Source organism: Gymnoscopelus braueri (genome assembly GCF_963280865.1).
Source record: "Gymnoscopelus braueri genome assembly, chromosome: 13".
Lineage (NCBI taxonomy): Eukaryota > Metazoa > Chordata > Actinopteri > Myctophiformes > Myctophidae > Gymnoscopelus > Gymnoscopelus braueri.
In genome coordinates, this window is record NC_137615.1 from 21219926 (window position 1) to 21246295 (window position 26370).

Below are 26370 nucleotides of genomic sequence, written 5' to 3' on the forward strand. Positions count from 1 at the left end.
GGGTGTGGATGGGCAGAATAAGAGAGACAGATAGATTGATGGATTTCCCCCTAACACAGTATCTTTTACCAACCTTTAAATCTCTCACAACTGTCTGTTGTTAATGTGCAGAACTCTGCTCAACCCTACGTGAGGAACTTGTCCAGAAGCTCATGTCTTTTTTATTTCTTAACTCTGTTGTAACTATTGCAGTTCAATAAATATAACTGTCTTCAAATCTAAAGCACTCATTATGTGTTGCAGACACCCCCTAAATATGTCCTGTAACTATGCAGTATGTCTGGGGACAAGTATTCCCCAAGTACCTACTTGTAGCCCAGAGCCACTGTGCTAGGATTGGATTGGAAGAGTATCTACTTTCTCCAGTGCATCTAGTCTAGCTCATGACATCACACAGATAGATAGATTTCAACCATGTATCACTCGGGGGATTCCAACTTGGCACTGCATGCAGTGACTTCAGACAACTAAAAAATGCAGCACAACTGAATGCCCCTTATTTTCTCTTGACAAACATGATGACATTAAAACTGTCACACCTAATCTGCAAAAAACACTCACTTTTAGAGGCTAATTCTGGTCTAATCAAACCTCTTATTTGCCCATTTCGGTTTCAGAGAAGATGACATTGACCTCCATTTAGCATTTGTGGCGCTGGTACAAATCAGTTGGGGAACAATAATTTATTTCAAAACTTCATTGCTTGTGCCTTAACAAATGTACACTAGAGTTTGGTGATTAATATCATAAATTATGAAAAGGCAAACATATATTCATCTGAAGGCAGAAAGATGAGGTTTGATCACAGATTAGTAGCAGTATACCATACCTCATGGTCTGTTTCTCAGAGGAATTCAACTTCAACTTCAATTTTATTGTTACATCATGGGTTTACAGGTGTCAAGAAGTGGGTAAATATTTCTTTGTCCAAGCTTCCATCATTTGTAGTTTTCAGGAAAGAAGGAAGAATACAGGTATAAAGAAAGAACAAGGAAAAAGGATTGTAATTGTCTAGACTTCATGCCCTGCTACACAGTCCAACAGATGCTTAAGAGTGACTCAAATTCAAAGACACTTGCAAAGGCATTACTGCAGCAACAAGGATAATATATTATAGTTCAGATGTAGAGGAAACAGTTTCCAAAAGCAGAATGGAGACAGAGGCACATTACAGCCTTTTGCAGTATATTACTGCTGTAATGAAATGACCGAAGTGTATACAGAGACAAAAAGAAAATCGCCTAGGCAGCACAAACAAATCTGGAAAATGATGGCGACAATGTATTTGAAGTGTGTATTCTGAAGACGTTTGGAAAGAAAAGGATACTTTCAATTGTTAATTTACTAACAAGTTAAATTACACAAATTTCTATTTCCAAACTGACTAATTGTACATGTAACATGCGCTCTTTATGTATATAAGCATGGCACCTGGGAAGAAAATGCACATATGCAAACTGTTACTGTTTCTATGAGGAATTTAAGATCAAACAACCAAATGAACATTGAATGTGAGTCCTAGAGAAAAGGCAAACCTTAACAGTACTTAAATGAATAGTTCACCCAAATAATGGCTCATTTTCTATCAATTACACTCCCCATGAAGCCTTGAATTCATGGAGATATTTTTGTTTTTGCCACATTCCTAAGCCAATAATTTGATGACCGGCGGTCTCTCCGGTAGGAGACTCAATGGAGACTCTTTGAGTCTCCTCCCGGATACATTAGCATCTTTCCGCCGTTCATCAAATTATTGGCTTAGGAATGCGACAAAAACTAAAAAAATGAATTCAATGCTTCATAGGGCGTGTTTGATAGAAAATGAGTAATTTTTGGGTGAACTACTCCTTTAAGGAAAGTTTTCTCATCAATTGCCAGGATATAATGAAAAGGGCAGTGAGTCTATGTGACATTCTTTCAGTGCAAATGTGAAGCAAGCACATTATCCGCTAAGAACAACCTTTACTTTCTTTAAATACAAATAGAAATGTTCACAATTATTTCTACAAATACTACGTACAATTTCATTTAATTACAGCCATTGTTTTGGGGAGAGAAAAATTGTAAATGGCCATTACTGCTGTCAGTTCAATTCTGCCTCACAGGAAGTTTATGAGGAATATGAGGAGAGTATTTCAGCACATGGCATCCATATCTATGTTTTTCAGTTTTTCAGACAGGTTTAGTCATTGTTTTTTCAAGCCTGTCTTTTGTGTGCATTCTCACTCGGTGAGCAGCATGCATACAATGTATGTAAAACAACAACGCCACATTACGTTCTGATAAAATATTAAAGATGTCCCATTGATTGGTGTCATGCTATACTGTAGTCTCTCCATGTTTGCTATTTGTGAACCTAATGTAGAACTTGTGCCAGGCGTGCAGCGTCTTGCTAGACCAGATCCAGAATCCAGAGGTGATGCCTACTATGAGTGTCATCAGATATTTGATCATGTAGACTGTGAAGTCAGGGGTCATGCGTGGAACAGCCTGCGCGGGACAGGGGATGGCCAAGCTTTTGCAGTTATGGCTCACCCAGCTGCGCTCCCACTGATGCCGGAACGCCTGCTCGTAGAAGAAACAGGCGATGACGATGGTTGCGGGGACGGTGTACAGCACGCTGAAGACGCCGATCCGCACCATGAGGCGCTCCAGTTTCTCTGTCTTGCTGCCATCGTGCTTCATGATGGTGCGGATACGGAACAGTGACACAAAGCCGGCTAACAGGAAGGAGGTCCCGATGAAGAGGTAGATGAAGAGCGGGGCCAACACAAAGCCACGCAGAGGGTCCGGGTTGCTGAGGCCGACGAAGCAAATCCCACTGAGCACATCGCCTTCGATCTGCCCAATTGCCAGGATGCTGATGGTCTTGACTGCAGGCACAGCCCAGGCTGCCAGGTGGAAGTACTGGGAGTTGGCTTCGATGGCCTCATGGCCCCACTTCATGCCTGCTGCTAGGAACCAGGTCAAGGTCAAGATGACCCACCAGATGGAGCTGGCCATACTAAAGAAATAGAATATCATGAATAGGATGGTGCAGCCCTCCTTCTTAGTGCCTTGGACAACGGTCTTATAACCCTCAGGGATGAAACTGTCATTGCACACCACCTTGTCCCCCAGGAAGTAGCCAGCAATGTAGGCTATGGAGACCATGGTGTAACACCCAGACAAGAAGATGATGGGCCGCTCGGGGTACTGGAAACGCTGCATATCCACTAAGTAGGTGGTAACTGTGAACAGGGTGGACGCACAGCAAAGTACCGACCAAATAAGAATCCATAAACGTGCAAAGTATATCTCATTGTCATTGAAAAACATGTCACCCCCACTCCTTGAGTGTTCACAGGGGGCCGCACAATCAGCCTCCTCCAGGAACTTATAATTCAGATAAGAGGGGACCTTGAGGACAGAGGGACACTGGAATGGCTTGTCAGCTGTGGCGTAGACACGGACGCCTGGGGTCCCGGGGACCGGCATGTGAACGGGTGGCGGAACGGTGGCGCCAGTGGAGGACGAGTCGTTTTGGCCCACGCAGATGTGATCGTGTCCCAGCACGGGGAAGTTCTCGCAGCGGAGACGCTCCGGCCACTGGAAGCCGAACTTGTTCATGAGCGCCTCGCAGCCACGCTTCGCCCTCTCGCAGATGGAGCGACAGGGAGGGATCGCTCTCTCCAACACCGTGCACACTGGCGCGTACATTGAGCACAGAAAGAACTTCAACTCCGGCGAACACTGTACCTTAACCAGTGGGTAGAACTGGTGCACCTCGAGTCCAGCGTCCTCCTGGTTGTAATGGCCCACCAGATTGGGCATAATGGTCTGATTGTAGGCTATGTCCGTGCATAGTGGTATGGAAATAGGTTGGCAAAATCCATGTTCTGGCGTGACAATTCCGTTGTCCCCTTGGTAATGAGCCGATGTCACCAGAGGCGACAACGTTAGAAGGAATACAACACAGGTCCAACTTTGACAAAAGTTCATTTTCACAAGTAGGATGTCAGTTTCGTGCTATTGGTTTCAACAGTTTCAAATACAAACAATATAGCCTCGCCTATATTCGGCGTGTAGAATCAGGACAACATCAGCAACATCTGTCCCATTTGTGAAGAAATTATATACTTTTACTCCTCAGGTTGGCTCGCTGCTGCTGTTAACTTTGATCCTTCCTGTCTTTGTGCAGCTGTGTGTGTGTGTGTGTGTGTGTGTGTGTGTGTGTGTGTGTGTGTGTGTGTGTGTGTGCGTGCGTGCGTGCGTGCGTGCCGCTGATCACACTGCATGGCCCAAATTAGACCGTTTCAAGTTCCCCATCGGCAGATGGGGTCTTGAATCATCCTACCTCAGCGTCCCACCCTAACTCTATGGTCCCACCCCTAAGTATGACGATGGGCTTAGGAGCACACTGGTTAGGTTTTTGAAATGAATAGACAAGGAGGCTTGACAAAATGTGATCACGTTAATGTGTAGCCTACCAAATAACTATCAAACTACTACATATTATTATCTCACACACACACACACACACACACACACACACACACACACACACACACACACACACACACACACACACACACACTTCAGATTTATTCATTGCATATTTTACAAGTAGATTCTATTTCCTATATTTGTGCATAAGCATAACATCTGGGAAGAAAACTTTAACTTAATGCAGTCTATAGTTTTTTCCTCACATTTGTTCTTGATTATCCCCCCCCCCAACGCCCCCCCACCAGCTGATAAAGGCACATTTTAACAGTCCACCCACAAACAGAAGCATAATTCACGAAATCATATTTGCCATCATCCCATCGAGTTATTGTGCCCACAGCGTCCTCGTGTGGTTAGTTAATCAACTGAAAAACACGAACTGGTGAAATTATATTAATTAATTTCTCAATAATTACACGTATCTCCTCAGTCATTACTCCAGTATCACGTTCCTGCGTTCAACTTCTGTCCTTCCCTCGTCGCCCAGGGACAAAGATTCAGATGCACCAGCATCTTCTTAGACCTGGTGATTAATATAATATATGATATGATATATTACACACAGATTAATAATACAGTGGTACAATAATGGGTATAATAAGGACAGGTTCCTTCCTCAAATCAAAACCTGTAGCCTATACCTCAAAATGTACACGTGTCTGTCTCACCAAAATAATACTTACAAAACTAAGCAGTTAGCAAAGGTTCAATAATGTTCATTCTCTAGTCAGAAGTTATAGGATCTCTCTCTTCTCCCTTCTCTCCTCTGTCTTCCCGCTCCTTTCTTTGTTTGTGCAGCCTTTGCAAATTCACCCTGTTTTGACCTCCACTGAACTCACAGCTATCTGATAAATTCTCCCAATTCTTGGAACTGACTTCACAAACATTCACATATCCATAAATCTATGTCTAGTCACTGTACAGTTGCCCATAACACTGTCAAAGCAATTGGCACACCATACAGATAAGCATGTTTCACAGTAAGGCTTCAAAATCAATCAATCATTTTATCATCACTTTCATTATGAAAATGGTTGGCACTTGGCAGTAATGCCAAATATGCTGAGTCATCCTCAATGGCCCACCACTATGGTCCTTTTTAGTCTGCAATAGGCATAGCCCTTATCTGCTTTCAAATTGTCATAGTTTCAGCACTGAGAGTGTTACCTTTGTACTCCATTTTACTGTGACAATTGTAGATAGATATAGATAGACCAACCTTTATTGATCCCACGAGGGAAATTCAGTTGCCATTACAAGTTGCATTAGTTACACGTAATTTAACGTGTAACTCGTGGCATCTAGAGTGCAGATTGAGTATGAGGATGATGGGCACTAGCCTATACCTTGGTCCTGGCCCAGTGGACTCTAGTGACGACAATATGTACACTTGCAAAACCACCAATGACCAGGGGGAGGCAGTCTGCTCTACACCAAACTCAATGTGAAAGTGTAAATGTATCATAATTGTGAATGGTTATGGCAGTGCTGTAGCTACATCAGAAATATTTCTACATTTAGTTGTTTTTCAAAATTACAGACTTTACAATGGTTATTAGTGTAATCTACACAGTTAAAAAATTCCAGTGTCACTTTGTGGATATGTAGTAAGAATTGTATACGGTAATCATGTATGTAATATGCATGTCCTTACCTAAAATTGCAGTATGAATAAACTATTCAGCTAAGATTTTGCATGTTCAAAGACCCAACCACAAATCAAAAAAAAGGAAAGGAATTACAAGGTAAAGAGCAGGAAATCCCTAAAGTGTTGTAATTTGTAGGATGCTCATATATCTGCTTATTTGCCCAGAGCACCAAGTAAACATGGTATCCTGCCAACAGTGGAATGACCACAGCATTGCTGCTCATGTTGTTAATATCGTCACGTCCAGAAGGTCCAGTCCAGCAGAGACACCATCATCTCATCGTTCATTTCAAGGCACACAACAGAGAGAGGGAGGGAGAGGGGTGCCTGACAAAAATAATGAGACACGCAGGCCAAAGGATTCACATATCTCTCCACTCTATAGTTATATTAATTTACTGTATACTGTAAATAGGTGTCCTGATGTCAGTACAGTCAGTATGTGGTGTTCTGTCAACGAACTAAAGACTACATGTATGTCACCATGTGGACCTGGTGGGGAGTAAATAACCTTGAGTGTTTTAGCGTAAGCAAAGTTCTACAACAAAGAGTCACTTTCATTAAGGAGAAACCCCCCATAGAGACCTTTCACATAATCTGAAAGGTTAATAGCAACAACACCCTGATAATTTGATTTATGAGTCACGACACAAATCTTACAGTATATATCTTTGTAGAATAACAGATCATATGCCCCTGAGGGAGAACAATGGGTTGACTCTCTCACTCTCACTTCCTCTGTGTGTGTGTGTGTGTGTGTGTGTGTGTGTGTGTGTGTGTGTGTGTGTGTGTGTGTGTGTGTGTGTGGGGGTCCAGTTCCACTGCTGGTTGAAGGTCATTGAGGAATTAATTACCAGAGTAAACTAACTTGAGGTCCATTGTTTCCCCTTCAGTCTCCCACCTAATATCCACTTTTTATTGTTGTGTGTTTTGATACCTTATGAACATTCCATATACAGTATATAGAACGGAACATTGATTTTCACCATCACCCCATTTCTCCCCAATAAGAGTGTATTACAGTAATATGGCACTGATTTGCAGCTTGGAAGATAATGAAAGGTAACTGTGACAATATAATTTTCTGATGATCAGCAGGCATTTACTAGGGTTACATTTAGGATTACATGTACTTTAGTAACCCTAGCGTCCCATATTCTCGAGAATATGATATTCTGAGAAAATAGCCGATGATAAATGTCCTGCTGTAGAACTGAATTACAACATAATAATGTCCTAATCCAGAAGCAAAACTGAAACCAAATGAAACAAGTGCTCAGCTCTGATACAGTAAGTGAAAAGTCCAAACAGAGGCAGCAGCTCGATGAGGTGTTTTCTAAATTATAACACAAATACACAATAAAAATAAAGCTTACATTTTCTTAAACCCTTTTTGTTGATAACATAAGAGCCATTATACTCTTTATAATTAAAGTCATATCAGCCCTTTGTTAGTACTTCATTAGTCCCTCCTGTGTTTGTCTCACACATGCATATACCACCGACTTCTCTTCCTCATCAACAGCAGAGTAACAGTAGACAGTCACCTTCCATTACATTTATTCCAGGAAATAGTTTCAGGGCAAAACAAAATGAACAAAATATGCCACAATTTAAGAGTCAATACTGACTGGAGAGACTATTATCTATAATGCAAAAGCTCATATTTGTGTATGTTCTTTGAAGTAGAGGCTTGGATTGAAAGTAAAACATGCATGTGAGAGATGGTGTGTGTTATTTATTGTTTCTCTGTGCTGTAGGCCTGAAAGGCTAGTTTGCTCATAGCATTGATGTACCGTGCGCCATCTGGTGCTGTAATCTTCAGGTTGGTGACAGGCAGCAAACCACTGTTGGTGTAGTATCTGAATGCAGGGTTGGAAGACTGGATGGCCTCCAGAAATACCTTACACACAAAAAACATGGGCAACAGACTGCTGTTAAATCCAATTATGTTATTTTTGGGGGCCAAAAGAATGCACAAATACCTAATGTGAACTCAACTGGAAATTCCACTCTATGATTTCAAAAGTTCATGTACGCATCCTACCTTTACAATGTCCTCGGTGTCTTGTGCTGCATTCTGGAATACAGTGGCACAGTGCTCCAGGTATTTTTCATAGAGGCTGAGAGTTTGGGCGTCGACCTGCTGGAGAGATGCTTCGCCTGGCTCAACCTTCTGCAGGTTATTCATGAAGTCTGTGTTGACTGGACCACACTCAATGAGACTCATGCTGCATGATTGGGAACGGAGTCAATACACCTTTAGTGTCAGTCACTTTAACAGAGATGCAATACAGTAGAAATTCATTATTACACATCTGATGTCTGGAGCAAACTCACTGGATGTTGAAATGCTGCAGCAGGATAGCTAGACTCTCACAAGCTCCCTCTATTGCAAACTTACTGGCACAGTACACCTCATTAAAGGGGAGACCTGCAACCCAATGTAAATACATTATTATTAATAATAATAATACTTGTAATGATAATAATCAAATTATAATAATGATGGGAGCAAGCCAGAGTGTGATGATAATAATAATAATAATAATAACTAGAAGGTACTGTTCCTGAAGAAACAGTGTGGGATCGCTAAGAATGTTGATGGTATTGAGTATTGATAGTGTTAGTAGAGTTAAAGGTTTGAAAGGTTTAAAGGTTTTAAAGGTTTTAAAGGTTTTAAAGGTTCTAAAGTTTTGAAAGGTTCTAAAGGTTTGAAAGGTTTAAGAGGTTTGAAAGGTTTGAAAGGTTTAAGAGGTTCTAAAGGTTTGAAAGGTTCTAAAGGTTCTAAAGCTTTGAATGGTTCTAAAGGTTTGAAAGGTTTGAAAGGTTTAAGAGGTTCTAAAGGTTTGAAAGGTTTAAGAGGTTCTAAAGGTTTGAAAGGTTCTAAAGGTTTGAAAGGTTTGAAAGGTTTGAAAGGTTTAAGAGGTTCTAAAGGTTTAAGAGGTTCTAAAGGTTTGAAAGGTTCTAAAGGGTATTTACTTTAAATTATTTTTTTTAGTCACTTTATTTACTTTAAAGTATTTTTTACTAATTTTTACAACTTTTAAGTATTTTTACTATTTTTTTCAACTTTTACGTATTTTTACTCATGTTGAGTACTTTTAAGTATTTTTACTCAGTATAAGTACTCTTAAGTATTTTGAATCAAGGTACTTACTTTAAAGTATTTTTAGTCACTTTATTTACTTTAAAGTAGCTTTTACTAATTTTTACAACTTTTAAGTATTTTTACTCTTTTTATCAACTTTTAAGTATTTTTACTATTTTTTTCAACTTTTAAGTATTTTTACTCATTTTGAGTACTTTTAAGTATTTTTACTCAATATAAGTACTCTTAAGTATTTTTACTCAAGGTATTTACTTTAAAGTATTTTTAGTCACTTTATTTACTTTAAAGTAGCTTTTACTAATTTTTACAACTTTTAAGTATTTTTACTCTTTTTATCAACTTTTAAGTATTTTTACTATTTAAAAAGTGAAATATCTCTAAAAGTACAAATTATTTCAAAAAATTCTAATGGTAGCCAATATGTCCTAAGTAGGCTGAACGTTATAGAGTTGGAACGGAGTTTCTATCTAAAAGTATGAATTTCTCCATTGAAATGAATGGGAGTTTTTTTAGAAGTAAAAAGTGAAATATCTCTAAAAGTACAAATTATTTCAAAAATTCAAATGGTAGCCGACATGTCCTGAGTAGGCCGAACGTTGAAGAGTTGGAACGGAGTTTGTAGCTAAAAGTATGAAGGACTAGTTAGGGGTCAAAAAACGGTGTTGACAATAACAGTAGTGTGATCGCTTTAGCGATCCCACAATAATAATAATAATGCATTTGATTTATAAAGCACTTTACATTCTTGTGAATCTCAGAGTGCTACAGGGTTTAAAAGCATGGCATAAAAACAGCATAGGCAACCAAATAATTAAATGTGACCCAACTAGGCTGAACTAAAGGGTCAAATTAAAACTAGATAAAAACAGGGCAAAGACAAAAAAAGAAAAAAGCCCAAGAATAATTAAGAAAACGCGTTGTTAAAAAGGTACAGACAAATGATCTCTTAAATGTCTCACTGTCTTACCATGATTAATCCTGTTACAAATTCAAAAAAGTCCTGTTACAAATTCTAGTCCGGTTACAAATTAGTATAATTACCTGATTGCAATTATTTTAGCTAGTGGTAATTATTTTTCATAATCTTTAGAATAATTTCCATTCATGCTGGATGAAATGTCCTATTTCCATCATTATCTAAGTCGTTCCACTACTTGTGACATTTTTCAAAGTATAAAATTATTACGACAATTATTCGTAAACTCAAATGCTATGATCGTGACTAACCATGAAGTCCTCCCATGCTGCCTGTGACCAGAATGTGGCCCTGGCCGCGGGCCTTCATTCCTGACAAGAAGGCCTGGATGGTCTGGATGGTTCCCAGAAGGTTGACTTCCAGAATCTGCCTCATTGTGTTCAAAGACTGGACCTCCAGTGGCCCCATCAACCCCACACCAGCATTGCACACTGAAAATGGAGGGTGGGACCACACACACACACGCACGCACACGCACACACACACACAGTTAAGAACACACAGAGAGATGGAATATAGGAAGAGGTTTTCATGTTTGTGTCTGATACTGCAGTGAATACCCAGGATGTCCACTTTCTTCTCCACAATCTTCTCCCTGGCATCCAGAATTGACTGTTGGCTGGTCACATCCATTTGGAGGATGTCCAAGGTGTCCCTGTGCAAGTCTTTCACACACTCCAAAAGACGCTCCTTCTTGGCAAGGTTTCTCATAGTGGCGTAGACTAAACAGATAGTAGTGGTTAGCAACATGACTTAAGAAGAAGTACAACTGAAATTTTGATAAAGCAGTAACATTTTGTACAGACTTGTTTTATTGACCAATTCAAACCACACTACCTAATAAATGAAAATTTAATTTTTGTTTCATACAAAAAATAATCAAGAATGAAGAAACACTAACTTATACAAGCAGTAAAATGTTGTTGGGACTTGAACGCATAAACTAGCCTTGGTCCTTTAGTGCCCTGGCTGTTAGGTGGGCTGGTGTACTTACATAATTATACAGCATACAACATTTTAAACAGTACAATTCAGTAACATTTTAAACTAGAAAACATCTTTATAACAAAAATTCTAGAACAAAGTATATTGGCAAGACATCTTGCTGCTGCTCTTTGTTGTAGCGTGTGCTGACCAATGATATCAGCAGCATTGTGTTCTTACAAATAGCTAATGCCATGTGATGCTGTGATAACTCAGTCAACTCTGCTTACCTTTGAATGTTTTGTCTGGGTCAGAAGCCAGCCTGACAGCCAGACTGAGGCCTATCCCTGAGGAACAACCTGTGATCAGCACCACCTTCTGGTCCATGAGGCCCGGCTCACCTGCCTATTGATTCTATGTTGCGGAGAAAGAGCGGTGTATAGGAGACGACCTGCAGACTGCTCTGAAATATCTGAAAGGATAAAACGTTGAAATGGGAGGGAGGCTCTCAGTCTCGTGTTATCATTTTTCTCACTATCACAAGGCCACGTGAATCTAAACATTCCCCTTTCCCAGGCAGTTATTTGTCCCTCAGGGTGTATTATGGACAACACCTCACCTTCCAGTGATTATTGGGCTGTTTAAGATGAACATTGATGAACATGAAAAAAGCTTAGCTTAAAACCACTTTGGCTGAAAGTTGATTATCTTCCTACTAAGTGAGCTGAAATGTAGTTGAATCAATAATCTGGTGATGTTTACCCACCCGATGTCCACAGGCGTTAATTTGAAGGTTAAATCGGGTGACATTATGTCTACAATTCAAAGGCATACTCTCGAAAATATCAATTAACTTTATTAAATATTGATGTTTCGATCACATGGATCTACATGATGGTCCACAGTTGTGTTGGAGGTCTATCTTTCTCTCTCCCTCTCCCTCTCTCTCACACACGCACGCACACACACACGCACGCGCGCACGCATGCACGTACGTACGTACGCACGCGAGTGAGTGTGTATTAGCCCAAATCTGGTCATTTGTCTTAGGTTTGGCCTATTTTTATAGAATTGTATTAAATTCAAATGTTGTAAATCATCAGACCCATCATTTCCACAACTGAATAGGGCGTTAGGCCATTGTTCAGTATTAAATAAGATGTCTTTTCAACAGTCTGAAAATGTTTCAACAAATATATGGGCTTTAACCTGTCAGATATAGTCAACATAGAGTCCAGGCCAGGGACATGAGTGTGGGATGAATGTTTCGGCCGGACGGAGGAGCAAAACCCTGGATACTTTGGCTTGGGGGTCCAGTGAAGGACGCTGAAGACCCTCCATCAGGAACCTAAAAGCAAAGGATAGAGGAGAGAGACAGAAAAAGGGAGAGAATGGGGTGGTGGAGTGTAAGATACAGAGCAAATGGCTGGCAGACATTTCATCTGAGGGGAGAATCAGAACAGATCATCTTTATTGTAGTGATAGGCCTGTCACAGTTATTACATAATCGTCTAATCGCAATTATTTGAGATGATCGCAATTATTTGGCATAATCGTCATTATCGTTTCCATGCATGTTGAAAAATATTCATACATTTTCAAATATTAAAAGAAAGCGGAAATAGCTAGATCAGCTACACCTAATAGCTGTAGCAAATTTATGTTTGCCTAAAAGGCAAACATAAATTATTTATTTATTTATATATTCCAATGTTCAATGCCAAAAAACAAAATTAAATCAATAAGTCACGTGAATTCACATTTTTATGTGTATAGACACAACATTTGCTTGAAGATTCAGTAAAAATCCTGTGTCTAGAGACTCTAGACTCTAGAGTCTAGAGTCTCTAGAGAGACACAGAGACACATGATAATGTGAATTCACACGACCGGGATGGTTTACCAGGCTGACACAACACAGGTTTACAGGTGTAAAACAGTGGGTGAAATGTTTTTGTGCAAAGGAGATAAGGGAGGAGCTTTTATCAGGCATGTACGTGGGACGAGGTGTTATCAGAGGTGTTATTTGGCGTGGTCTTCCCTCCTGTTGTTCCAACTCCATTTCCAGAAGATTGCTTTTTTTTGGGGGGGTGGAAATGTTTGGATTTCTTTTGGAAACTTCACCAGCCAGGATGAAAGTGGTTAACTGGTGCCTGCTGATCATCAGAAATGTATTATGGATATTGTCACAGTAACCTTCCCATCTTTTATTATTGTCCTCTGTGCAGTACATCAGTGCCATACACATATTAATACACTTTTATTTTGAGACTTGGGGAAATGGCATTTGAGATATATATGGACATTTCGTAAGGTATGAAAACACACAATAATAAAAAATGGATATTAGGTGCATAGGAGACGGAAGAAAGAAATAGTCCTTGTGTCAGTTTACTCTGGTATAATACATTTCTGCACAACCTTCACCCAGCAGAGGAACTGGGTTCTCATTGAGTCCTCTGACCCAGAATAGTGGAAGTGTGAACACACACGTCAGTCTCACTCACTCACACACAGACGCACGCACGCACACACGCACGCACACACGCACACACGCGCGCACACACACACACACACACACACATTTTTAAGGCACACACACACATTTTTAAAGCACACACACACATTTTTAAAGCACACACACACACACACATTTTTAAAGCACAAGTCACGTTCTCACCCTGTTCTTGCTCAGGGGCATATGATGTGTTATTCTGGATATGATTTGTGTTGTGACTGATAGATCAAATTATCAGGGTGTTTATTAAAGGTCTCTGGGGGTTTTCTCCTTAATGAAAGTGACTTGTTGTCATAGAACTTGTTTACGTTAACAATCAAGGTTATTTACTCCGACCAGACAGGTCCACCAGGTGACATTCAATGTCTGCTTGTATGCTACACTGTCTATATATAACCAGCCAAAGCCTTTCTCAGTTACACATGGTCCATTTTAGACTGAGATTCTTCAATCCCTCCACAATGAATCAGATGACCCAATTCTAGTCTAAATATTCTCTAAAGGTAATGAAAAAATTAAAACCAGAATTGAAAGAAAACATATATTGGCTATATATTTTAGGCACCTAACTGAAATAAAAAATATAAAATAGGCTTTACAATTTTTTTTAACTAACTGAATATGAACCTATTGTGCTAATCAGCAGGCATTTACTAGGGTTACATTTAGGATTACATGTACTTTAGTAACCCTAGCGTCCCATATTCTTGAGAATATGATATTCAGAGAAAATAGCAGATGATAAATGTCCTGCTGTAGAACTCAAACTGAAACCAAATGACACAAGTTTGCTGTAGAACTCAGGTGTTTTTTTCTGAATTACAACATAATAATGTCCTAATCCGGAAGCAAAACTGAAACCAAATGAAACAAGTTTGCAGATTTCAGTCTGCTGTGCTCAGCTCTGATACAGTAAGTGAAAAGTCCAAACAGAGGCAGCAGCTCGATGAGGTGTTTTCTAAATTATAAAATACAACACAAATACACAATAAAAATAAAGCTTACATTTTCTTAAACCCTTTTTGTTGATAACATAAGAGCCATTATACTCTTTATAATTAAAGTCATATCAGCCCTTTGTTAGTACTTCATTAGTCCCTCCTGTGTTTGTCTCACACATGCATATACCACCGACTTCTCTTCCTCATCAACAGCAGAGTAACAGTAGACAGTCACCTTCCATTACATTTATTCCAGGAAATAGTTTCAGGGCAAAACAAAATGAACAAAATATGCCACATTTTAAGAGCAATACTGACTGGAGAGACTATTATCTATAATGCAAAAGCTCATATTTGTGTATGTTCTTTGAAGTAGAGGCTTGGATTGAAAGTAAAACATGCATGTGAGAGATGGTGTGTGGTATTTAAATAGGCTTTACAACATTTTTTAACTAACTGAATATGAACCTACTGTGTGTTTACCAAACTAACTCACACCATGGAGATTTAGCAGTTTTATTCTTGGTCAGTATTTCACCCTTTTGAGTGAATATGAAATCTATCCTCCAAAAAAAACTGTAAATATATTTTGTAATGGTGTGTTATTTATACATGTTCTGAGCTATTTTATTGTGTGTTGACCAAATGATCACAGCTGTATTGTTACAGGCCAGGGGCATATGGCATTGTTTTCATAATGAATACGTTTTACAGTTTGTTGTTGTCAGGTGACATTCAATGTGTAGCCTTCAGTTCATTGACAGTGTGTCCTCTTTATTTCATATCTCAGTCAATGATTGTTTAGAGTAAGAAAACTGAAAACACAGGTTAAGTGACATTTGACGCACTAATGACGTACTAGTGACATAACTTTAGGACGGTTTCGGGTAAAAAAGGGAGTGGAAAAACGTCTCTCACAGGTCACCTAATTTTCTGCAAGAGCCCTGCATGGGACAGTGATATTCCCACAAATATCCCAAGGAATAAATGTGACCTTAAGCAGTCACTCTTTATCTTATTATATCATTTCAGTTGTCAAAGAAAGCAATGGTAACTGTTGTACTTCTTACTTCTTGTCATCTATAACTTTTTGATCATATAGCTGCCTGTATGCTACACTGTCATATATAACCAGCCAAAGCCTTTCTCAGTTACACATGGTCCATTTTAGACTGAGATTCTTCAATCCCTCCACAATGAATCAGATGACCCAATTCTAGTCTAAATATTCTCATTTGGTCCAGCACTAAGGTGATTATAGTTAACTAAAGGTAATGAAAAAATGAAAACCAGAATTGAAAGAAAAACTATATTGGCTATATATTTTAGGCAGCTAACTGAAATAAAAAAAATAGGCTTTACAAAAAATGTTAACTAACTGAATATGAACCAAACTAACTCACATCATAGAGATTTAGTAGTTTTATTCTTGGTCAGTATTTCACCCTTTTGAGTGAATATGAAATCTATCCTCTAAAAAAAACTGTAAATATATTTTGTAATGGTGTTATTTATACACGTTCTGAACTATTTTATTGTGTGTTGACCAAATGATCACAGCTGTATTGTTCCAGGCCAGGGGGCACATTGTTTTCATAATGAATACGTGTTACAGTTTGTTTGGAAGCAAAGTGCAAAAGTCCAGACTTGTCATGAGGCCAGCGTGTGCATTTTATAGTCATTTTGCTCCATAAACTCAACTAAGCATTGGAAAGTTGGACTTTGGCTTTCCTTAATGTTTAACAACTACCATATTATATCCTAATACTTTTGTAATAATACCTGATACATACCCTCAGTCGTTTTACCTCTATGTGAAAATATGTATTATGGGCGCAAGACTGTGCAAGACAGGAATTTGTCTTACATTTTTTAAATATTCAATCAACTCACCAGACAGTTGCTTTGGGAACATAGCATGCAAACATCACGTGAACAGCCACACACAGATATAAATCAGTCATGATGATGATTGATGACTCACACACGTTTTGTTTACTTTCCTTGTCGAATCCGATAAGCGCCTCCCATGTTCTCTACGTCACTGCTCGTAGTAGTAGTCAACACGACACCCACCGCCAATCTACATTCCGAACAAACAAAAGCCGGCCGGCTAAAATAAAGAAAACTGACTACAGAACAGAAGGGAGTCTGAGACAGTCGTTGCGAATACCGCGTTTTGATCAACTTTCTGTGAGTTCTCAATCTTCATTATAACCGAAATGGCCAGCAAAAATCTACTCGTACGGCTTGGGCAGATGTCTGAAATGTATTCCTCCAACCTTATCAGAGGAAACAGACCTATCAGGTAAGAGAAGAGTTTGATAATCCATTGATGTGATGTGATCTATTCTAGCCCTAGAATGTCTGTGATCTTACATACATTTCATGTATCTGAAATACATGAAATGTATGTAAGTGGATTCGTAATAGTGCAACGGTATGTACAGGTTGTAGCCTTAGATCAAGACTATCGTAGATGTATTTTTTATCGAGTCTGACTTTTACCTTTGTATCTACGAGAGTCTTAGCGACCCCGTTTGCTTTGGAATGTCACCAGTAAAGCCCGCATTTCTCCGAACATGTACAAATGCAAAATATAAGGTGCTTATCCGCTTGCCCCCAAATGTTAACTAGGTGTCCGGAGTATTTGTGCAATGTATTAGTCCATATTTTTCAATAAAGAAGTGTTTTAATCCCGTCTGTGGCCGATTCTGTCGGAAGTTCCCAATGGTCGGTAATGCCGGGGCGCATCCAGTGAAAGCCGGAATTACACTCAATGTAAACAGGAAGTAAACGAGGGGGAAAATGGCGTTCGGCCACAAACGGGATTAAAACACTTCTTTATTGAAACATATGGACTAATACATTGCACAAATACTCCGGACACCTAGTTGACATTTGGGGCAAGCGGGTAAGTATCTTATATTTTACGTTGTACATTTACGAGAGTCTTGATCTAAGGCTATACAGGTTGTATCACAAAATGTATCGGGGAACCAAGTCAATTTGTAGTTTCCATTAATATATCTGGCTCTTCAGGTTTCTTTGCCACCGAAAATCAGACACTAATAATATAATATATTATAATGACATGTATAATAATAATGAACTTGTTCCCAGACACCTGGCTTCCTGTCGGGCCTGTGCTGCAAGGCAGTCTACCCTATCCAAAGTATCCATGTCATCTGAGCCCCTGTCCCCCGTGCTGACCCCTGCCTTCCCCGTCACCATCCCAAGCCGCAGCTTCCTCAACCTGGTTGCTCCTATCAGTGCCAGAAGAATGGAGTTCTCTGAGTGCAGGACACTCAGGTAAGTTCCAACAACAAATACATCTAATTTGACTTGTCTGAATAGCCTAAAAAACACTCTCCCAATCCCAACATTTAATAATATGTGGGTGGGTCCCACATATTAAATGGGTCCAGGTGCTGTCATCACAAAGAAAACGTTTGGTCAATTTATACTTGATGGCCACTACACTTTTACATGTTATTTGTTGTAGAAAATGTTTAAATGCTAAATATGTATGAACACGTGTCATCTAGAGGAAAGTTTCCTCATCTCATTGTAATGGGATATATGACAATGCTCATATGTATTATGTTTGATATTACTTTTAAGACTTTAATACTAATGTTATATTTTAAGTCATTACTGCCCAGAATTTTTTATGTGATCTAACTGAAAATAGGTTAGATCACAACACCTTGGCCCCAGGCCAAGGTGTTGGCCAATGGCCAGCTGGCTCAACTGACAAGCCAGGGGGTCTGTTGTTAATAATGACCCACCTTTTGTGTTGACTCATCTGTTGGGCATTAACATACAGAACACTGAAGATGTGTGTTTACATTAGAATACCAGAATTAACATACATTGCCGGCATATGCAGGGAAGAGTCAAAGGGAACCGCAAACCCCCCGCCCGCCCCCAATCCCTCACACCTCTCCTGTCCTTTTTTTGCACTTTAATATGCTTGAACTGTTCCTACCTAATCTGCTGTATATAGAAGATACTGTGAAGTTGTTAACATAAATTTAGGTGGCAGCTACTGAAAAAATACTGTTGGTGTACATAATATACCAAGATCATATGCACATGTATATACGCTGATGTTCTCTTTATTTTTCATTATTATTATTATTACCTATGCTGCGGCATTGTCTGAAGTAAGCAAGATGTAACAAAGCACAACCTTGCATTACTTTTTGATCGCTCCCACATAGTTAGCTCATTGTATCTCATCTCATACAGATTTGTAAAAGACTCCAATGCCTTATCAGGGATTATCCACTTAGATACGTCAATACCGTGGCATTTAACCCACTTAATACTTAATTGACGGGTCTGTACTGGGCCCGCTACTTTTTCCCCTCTACAACAAATCTCATAGCAGAAAATAGCTGACATATAAGCTCACAACACGTCACAACTACATTTATTTTTGCCCAAAGTTCACCTATTTTCACAGAATATTCATGCTCCCCAGAATAGGGATGCTAGGCTTTGTGCAGCCAGTGTGAGCTAAGCTCCATGTATTTTTCCTTGACACTACAGTGCTTACAAAGTGCCCAGGTCCACATCTCTTTTCACCCCCATCCTCTCCTTCCATTCTAGTCAACAATCAGAGGTTGTCTTTCCCTTGTTGGTTTCATTTTTGTTTTCTCGCCGACTGTCGCCACCAGGGTAATTCCAGGGAATTACTCCAGTGCTGCATATGTAATGTAATGTCTGTTTCCTCCTTTATGTTCAGGTATACTCCAGAGCAGATGTACAACGTGGTGGCAAATGTGGACCAATACCAGCACTTTGTTCCCTGGTGCAGGAAGTCTCAAATCGTGAAGGGACGCAACGGGAACGTGCGGGCAAGACTGGAAATAGGCTTTCCCCCCATTGTTGAGCACTACAACTCTGAGGTCACAACTGTACCTAACCACCAAGTCAGGGTAAGTCCATATTGGTCACGATAAAAGGGGAAATGACTCTAGTGATACTATAAATGAGCTTTCTAGCAGTTTGGGATTTTAAAGTGGCTTGGTGTAACAATCATAGTTTGTATTTTCTGCTTTTTACCCTATGCACATGTATGGATAGTGAACCAGCACCATTAGATTAGTGTCATTGAATATGTTTGGCTCAATAGTAATTTAACTGTAGTGAGAGAATGAATCGACCACATTGTACTCCTCCAGAGTTCAAGCCTCTGTGTCATTTTTGTTTTTAGTGTTGGCTATTCAAAAATAGCAGTTATACAAACTCACAGCGAGTCACTTCGTGCCACACTGCGAGCTTGTACATCTGCTATTTTAAAGTGTGCGGACTAGTGATTTAGAAGGCATTTTGTAGAATCGGCTTCAGGTCTTAAAGAAGCAGTCTAGACCAGGATGGGCTTCAGGCCCTTTGGGTTACCATGTCTGTCAGCCAAGTAATGATGAGAGGACATTTGTTTTAAAACAGGCTGTGTGTACTGATGGATCCCTCTTCAACCATCTTGAGACAATTTGGAGGTTTGGCCCCGGCGCTAAGGACCAACCAGATACCTGCAAGGTGGACTTTTATGTAAGTGCAAATAAATATAGTCAGACATGCAAAAGTGTCACTTTTCAGCTACAGTCACCTTTTTGAACCCAAATAGGGCAATTGTGTGACACCTGACCCGAAAGAAAACAACATGTTGTCACCTTTTTCACCTCGGGCTGTTTGCATGCCTGTATAGTGCTCCCAACAGTTTAGCATAACATTGGGATTGTATAATAGGACAAAAACCTCAGCCTTGGTTTATGACCTTAGATCTAGTATTGTCAACTGTCAAGGTCACCAAAGGTCTCTGTTTGTTAATGTTCATTGTAATGAAAGAATGAAAGTTTTTGCACTGTAGAATTCATAAGGGGCCTGTGGAACTTGATAGGCCAAATTGATTGAATGCTATTAGGATTAACTTAATTCCAACTCTTACTCTTTGTTCCTGTACTGTTATGAATGAATTAGCCACTGAAAGGAAGTGCTATATAAAATCAAATTAGGTTTCATTATATGTAGTCTGCTGACGTCCCCAGATGCCTAAAATATATGTCCTGACCACGCAAAGTGATAAGGACCTGCTGTCAGGGACTTGGTGACCTAAAAATAATTGGCCAGATCACCCCAGGGAAGACCATGCAATGGCTATACTCAAGTTAATTATTATTATTAAGGGAATTGGTTAATGGTTTTAAAAGAAACATTTTAAATTGTTAACCGAACAGTAAGCCACAGACAGCCTTTAAGGTGAAGGTAAGTGTGAAAAATTGTAGTTTTTTTAAGAGAGGACTGTATGTTCATAGGGGTTGAAGCTATTCCCACCACAGGGCTCCGGTCATAGAGCATGTATTCAAAGATGACACTTGATGGCAGTTTATGGGTTTTTATGTAGAATGGAAGTTGGCAGATACAAACATACACAGTGATGAATGGTATCTGAAATAATGGAAATCATGACATAAATACACAGAAATGGAAACAGTGAACTAATATCCTATGCAAACTAGGATACAGCACATAGCACATCACTGCAGTGAGCCATGAACCATGAAGCCATTAGCTTAGACCTACTTAGCCTGCTCACACACACACACACACACAGAATAGGCCCTGTTGTTAGCTTAGCCACTGAACTTTAGCTAGCACATACTGTTACAAAAACGAACTTTTTAAACCACACACAGATCAATTCTGATACAATGAACATGTTACCACATGAACCAATATTGCACTATATAGACAAAAACAAACTCACTTCGTCAAGAACGCATTCTTAAGTGCATATGTTTGTGTGTAGCTGCATATGGGAAGCACAACTGTAAACAACTGGGGTCCTCTTTTTTGGGAGTGCCCAAGCAGGAGCCTCAACTAAAGTGCAAATTGGGGCCTCAGAAAACTACAGGGCGCTAAATTAATTAGGACAATAAATGTGGGTATAGGGAATTTTGTACAGTAAGGTTTAAATGTATTATCTCCTGAGAGTGATTCTTTATTCAGATCTCCTATAGCTTCCACAAAGTGGTCGCTAGTCTTCCTGTGGTGGTGAGGGTCTGATTGGTGCTTTCATTGCGATTGGTTATAATGGTTGGAAGCCGAACGAAAAAAAAGTTGTACTTTAAGTACCTGCACACAAGACGTAACAATTAAGCATAACCTTGGTGCAGTGACATACACACTAACACATTTCCACCCTCTGTCCTCTGTAGGTGTTGTTTGAGTTCAAGTCCCCTTTGCACTCTCACCTGGCGACCATGTTCTTTGACGAGGTGATTAAGAAGATGGTCGGTGCCTTTGAGTCGCGAGCAGCCAAGCTTTACGGAAGACACCTCCACGGAGAACTGACGAGGAGCCAGTCAACATGAGGAGTCATCGTTTTACCACCCTACGTACCTCTATATTGGACAGTTACAATACGTTACACATTCCCAGTTCCACCGCCACATGCATATTTATGTGTTATGCAGAAGATTGGCTCTTCTTATTGAACTTCATCACAGTTGTCTTAACATGTGTTTTGTTTAGGTTGTATTAATTGTTGATGTGTACACAGAAGACACTTTGAATTTTAATTATTTATATACCACGCCATAGCTGAGTGGTTAGTGAGCCCGCCTACGGAGCCAGAGGCCCTGGTTGCCCCAGGTACGATTCCAGGCCAGGTCAGCAAATGTGTCGATGAAATGAAATTTGTCCCTGAGCAAGACTCTTAACCCCTAATTGCTCACAGGCCCTCATTGGAAACAAGACCGCAAGGACTTTCATGAACGTCCTGTTAAAAGGAATTATCCTTATCCTTATCCACACACTTTAATTTATTTACTTAAATGTACAACCAGCTCCTTAGTCTTCTTCACATTGAGCTGCAAATGGTTTTGTACAATGATCTCTCAAGATAGGTCCTTCAATGCATTGAAAGATTTTTTTTCTCCAAATGGGTTCCCAGATTGTTCGACACAAAGATTTGCGACACAAAGATTTGAGACAACAGGTTTGTCATTCGTGTTTTTATTAAATCCATGTGGATAATAATTTACTGTGACATCTCAGGATTTATCAGAGAAAATTCCCCAAACCATAGCTCACTGCTGACAGTAGGGGGCAGTGTAGGTCTATTTCACTCCGGGGAATCTCCATATGAAGCCATTTCCTGCAAAGACCAATATTATCTATTATCCTGGTAGATCTTGTGAAAGACCGTAACATTTCTTGTCTTATCCATGTGTACTGTGTCTTCAGGAAAATCATATAATCTTCTAACTTGGTACCAAACCTAGTACCTGTAACAATTTCACTTCCCCCTGGCCTACATATAGCTGTTCAGCAGCTCAGCACAAAAACACCACATTCCAAAGCCCACAGTACTGAATACAATGGCACCTTGCCTCGGTACATGGTGGCTGTTTTCTGCTTCAGAGGACAATCTAATAAGGCTCACACATGGTAAAGTAACATGATGCTGTGTTGTTGCAAGGGCACAACTGTTTGACTTAATTTATAGGAAATATTGTATGCTAGTCTTGTAGTGTATGGTCAAAATGAGGGGATGGGACAGAACAGGATGAATTCAGGTCCATCTGATGCTCTCTTGGATTCTGTGTTTTGAAACTTTGTGTGTGTGTGTGTGTGTGTGTGTGTGTGTGTGTGTGTGTGTGTGTCCTTTGCACCTTAATGTCCTAACCTGTGAGCACTGATGTGGGCTGCACATGAAAGCTGTGTCTTCAGGAAAATCATATAATCTTCTAACTTGGTACCAAACCTAGTACCTGTAACAATTTCACTTCCCCCTGGCCTACATATAGCTGTTCAGCAGCTCAGCACAAAAACACCACATTCCAAAGCCCACAGTACTGAATACAATGGCACCTTGCCTCGGTACATGGTGGCTGTTTTCTGCTTCAGAGGACAATCTAATAAGGCTCACACATGGTAAAGTAACATGATGCTGTGTTGTTGCAAGGGCACAACTGTTTGACTTAATTTATAGGAAATATTGTATGCTAGTCTTGTAGTGTATGGTCAAAATGAGGGGATGGGACAGAACAGGATGAATTCAGGTCCATCTGATGCTCTCTTGGATTCTGTGTTTTGAAACTTTGTGTGTGTGTGTGTGTGTGTGTGTGTGTGTGTGTGTGTGTGTGTGTGTGTCCTTTGCACCTTAATGTCCTAACCTGTGAGCACTGATGTGGGCTGCACATGAAAGCCTCTTAGTATACAGTACATTCATGTAACTATTGAGAGATGGACTGGGACGTAAACAGCTACGATCAAGGGAATCTTATTTCCATTTCTCAATGATCGTCGACACCTCTCCCAATCCTGTTGTCTCTCAAAGATAACGTGAGATGCTGGTGTCTGTACAGGACACGACTGATATTAAAATGGTCAGCAATGTCAGTCCACTGTTTACTTAGAGCTCCAGGCAAATCGACATCCAATGATAGTGGTTTCTTTTTTGATTTGTGTTTGAAGTTATTAGATTTTTAGATAGGCAATTGCATTTTTTTTAGATTTGAAGTTTTATATTGTAATCAGCAAAATAATTCAGTGTTTTAATGTTTTAAACATCTGTGATCATGTTGAAAGCCGAATAAACAAACAATGATGTACAACACTTAGATGTCCTTCTCTTTGCCTGTGATTCCTGTTTGTTTTTAATTGTGGATGGGATTATTCATACTAAAATTTTAAGTAAGGAAATTAGTTGTATACACGATTACCGTACAACATTCTTGCAACATACAGAAAATATGTTATTTTTCTGTATAAACAGCACAGGGACACTGTTAGAAATATAATTGTAGGATACACTAATAACCATTGTGTAGGTGTTAAGTTTATTCATAATGTTAATGAACTGCATGTCTAATTTGTCTATACATTTGGAAAAAGTTTGTTTGATTTTTGAGGAAGCCACTATAAACCATTAATTTCAGTATGGCAAGAAAATCTATAATCACACACACGCAACATTTAAGAGCAATTTCTTGTCCAAGTTACGTTATTTCTGCATTTGAATGCATTTTAAACCACAGATTAATTTGAAAAATATTTACCAACAAAATTCAAACATCCATGATTTATTTAGTTATTCAGGTAAGTTTGATTTTTGTATAACTTATACTTATAAAATATAAACAAAGGCAAAATAAAAATTTAAAAATTGAACAGTGTCCCAGGAAGAGATAATGACAGTCAGAAGATTATTATATGTGGCTCTTCAGGTTTCTTTGTGTATTGCCACTGAAAATCAGACTCTAATTGTTCTGGCCTTGCCAGTTAATGTTTAAGTCTTTTGGAGACCCCTGCTGCACACTATATTCTTTGTATGTTGATTTCCTAGTTTATGTGTGACAGGAAGTGATTCTTTGTAAGCTCTGAATATGATGTGTGTGTGTGTGTGTGTTCCAGAGAAACTTAATCTGTCAATCCTTTGTCATCCTTCTTTCGTAGCCCTTGAGAAGGCATTGACTGTAAGTGCATACATTGTGTAGTGATGTATCTTTGATATGAGCACATTATTTTGACCAGATTTATGTTGGATGATGTTTGCTGGTTATGTAGCCAGTTATGGAGACTTAGCTAAACATGTGTGCTAGCATCTGTCTCTGTTGCCATGTATTGCAAGGATACAAGCTTTAATCCTCACTGTAATGCAAACTGCGTTTGTGCATTTATATTTCTGTGATAGTGTTCAGTCATTTGACTCCTCCAGCAGTTTTGGTTGGTTTGTGTTCACAATATAGATGGTTGCTTTGTATTGATGTAATACTTACCTTGTTCATATTACCTGATGTAGCTGGGTTACATTAATATTGCTATACTTACCTTGCCTACATACCTATGCTCATGTAATGCCGTAGTTATGATGTTATGGAAATTATACCTACAACTGCTATTGTACTTGTACTTGTTTGTAATTTACAGTTTCACACTGCTCCATGAGTAAAGGATCTGAACAGCATGTCATGGACCATCCCCTTCCTCAACCTGGTTGCTCCTATCAGTGCCAGACAAATTCAGAATTCAGAGTTCTCTGATTGCAGGACACTAAGGTAAGTTCCAACAACTAATACATCTAATTTGACTTGTCTGAATAGCCTAAAAAACACTGCCCTCTCCCAACATTTAACATTCGTTTTTTCATTTTTGTTGTCTCCACCAGGGTAATTCCAGGGAATTACTCCAGTGCATAATGAACTAGAAAAAGTGCTCCTCGGAGCACAGGTCTCCACCAGGTCAGGTAGGTTATTGTGGGCCAGCAATGTTCAGAATTCGCCAATCAGGATGGAAACAGAACCATCTTGATCACTTGACTATAGAGATAATGTGTACCGATTTGCATGATGTTTGGGCAAAATTTGTAGGAGTAATATAAAAAAGAAAAGTGTTGCAAAAATCGGCCTCCTGGTGGCACTATAATAGGGCAATGTTAAAAGGGTGGCATTTTTTCCTCAACGTAGTGCGCATGTGCGTGCAAAGTTTCATTTTTTCATTTTGTTCAAAACGGGCCACTCCTGCAAACTTTAAATGTCAATTTTAGCTAATCAGGATGGAATATGAAAAATCCAACAGATCAATCTTGATCACATGACTATAGAGATCATGTGTAACGATTTGCGTGAATTTGGATAAAATCTGAAGGCTTAAAATTAAAAAAATGTTTTACATAAGTCGGCCTCCTGGTGGCGCTATAAAAGGCAAATGTGAAAAATGCAGGGCAAAGGTTTTTCCTTGGCCTCTAGA

At 39.4% G+C, this 26370-nt stretch overlaps 4 protein-coding genes across 4 annotated transcripts in view; 1 reads left to right on the plus strand and 3 right to left on the minus strand.

The window, feature by feature from the left end:
- Positions 1–668: 668 nt before the first annotated feature.
- On the minus strand, positions 669–4185 carry fzd2 (frizzled class receptor 2). Its single transcript, XM_080448061.1, has one exon. The coding sequence runs from the start codon at positions 3979–3981 to the stop codon at positions 2320–2322; it is 1662 nt and encodes a 553-aa protein (XP_080304187.1). The 5' UTR covers positions 3982–4185; the 3' UTR covers positions 669–2319.
- A 3689-nt stretch (positions 4186–7874) lies between these two features.
- On the minus strand, positions 7875–11535 carry hsd17b1 (hydroxysteroid (17-beta) dehydrogenase 1; the record flags this gene model as incomplete). The annotated part of the gene is made up of 6 exons (XM_080448207.1): positions 7875–8039; positions 8184–8367; positions 8477–8570; positions 10476–10655; positions 10785–10946; positions 11439–11535. The coding sequence occupies 6 exons, from the start codon at positions 11533–11535 to the stop codon at positions 7875–7877; spliced, it is 882 nt and encodes a 293-aa protein (XP_080304333.1).
- Positions 11536–16712: 5177 nt separating this feature from the next.
- Positions 16713–22654, plus strand: LOC308098082 (coenzyme Q-binding protein COQ10 homolog, mitochondrial-like). Its single transcript, XM_080446307.1, has 5 exons — positions 16713–16915; positions 17731–17919; positions 19361–19553; positions 20065–20166; positions 21834–22654. Exons 1-5 carry the CDS (start codon positions 16830–16832, stop codon positions 21987–21989), a joined length of 726 nt encoding a protein of 241 aa, XP_080302433.1. The 5' UTR covers positions 16713–16829; the 3' UTR covers positions 21990–22654.
- Positions 22655–24317: 1663 nt separating this feature from the next.
- The window catches only part of mylk5 (myosin, light chain kinase 5), a 32413-nt gene continuing 30360 nt past the window's right edge, over positions 24318–26370 (minus strand). The window contains exon 18 of the transcript XR_013934367.1: positions 24318–24355. The gene's annotated coding sequence lies outside the window, so the exon portion shown is untranslated. The remainder of the gene's footprint in view (positions 24356–26370) is intronic.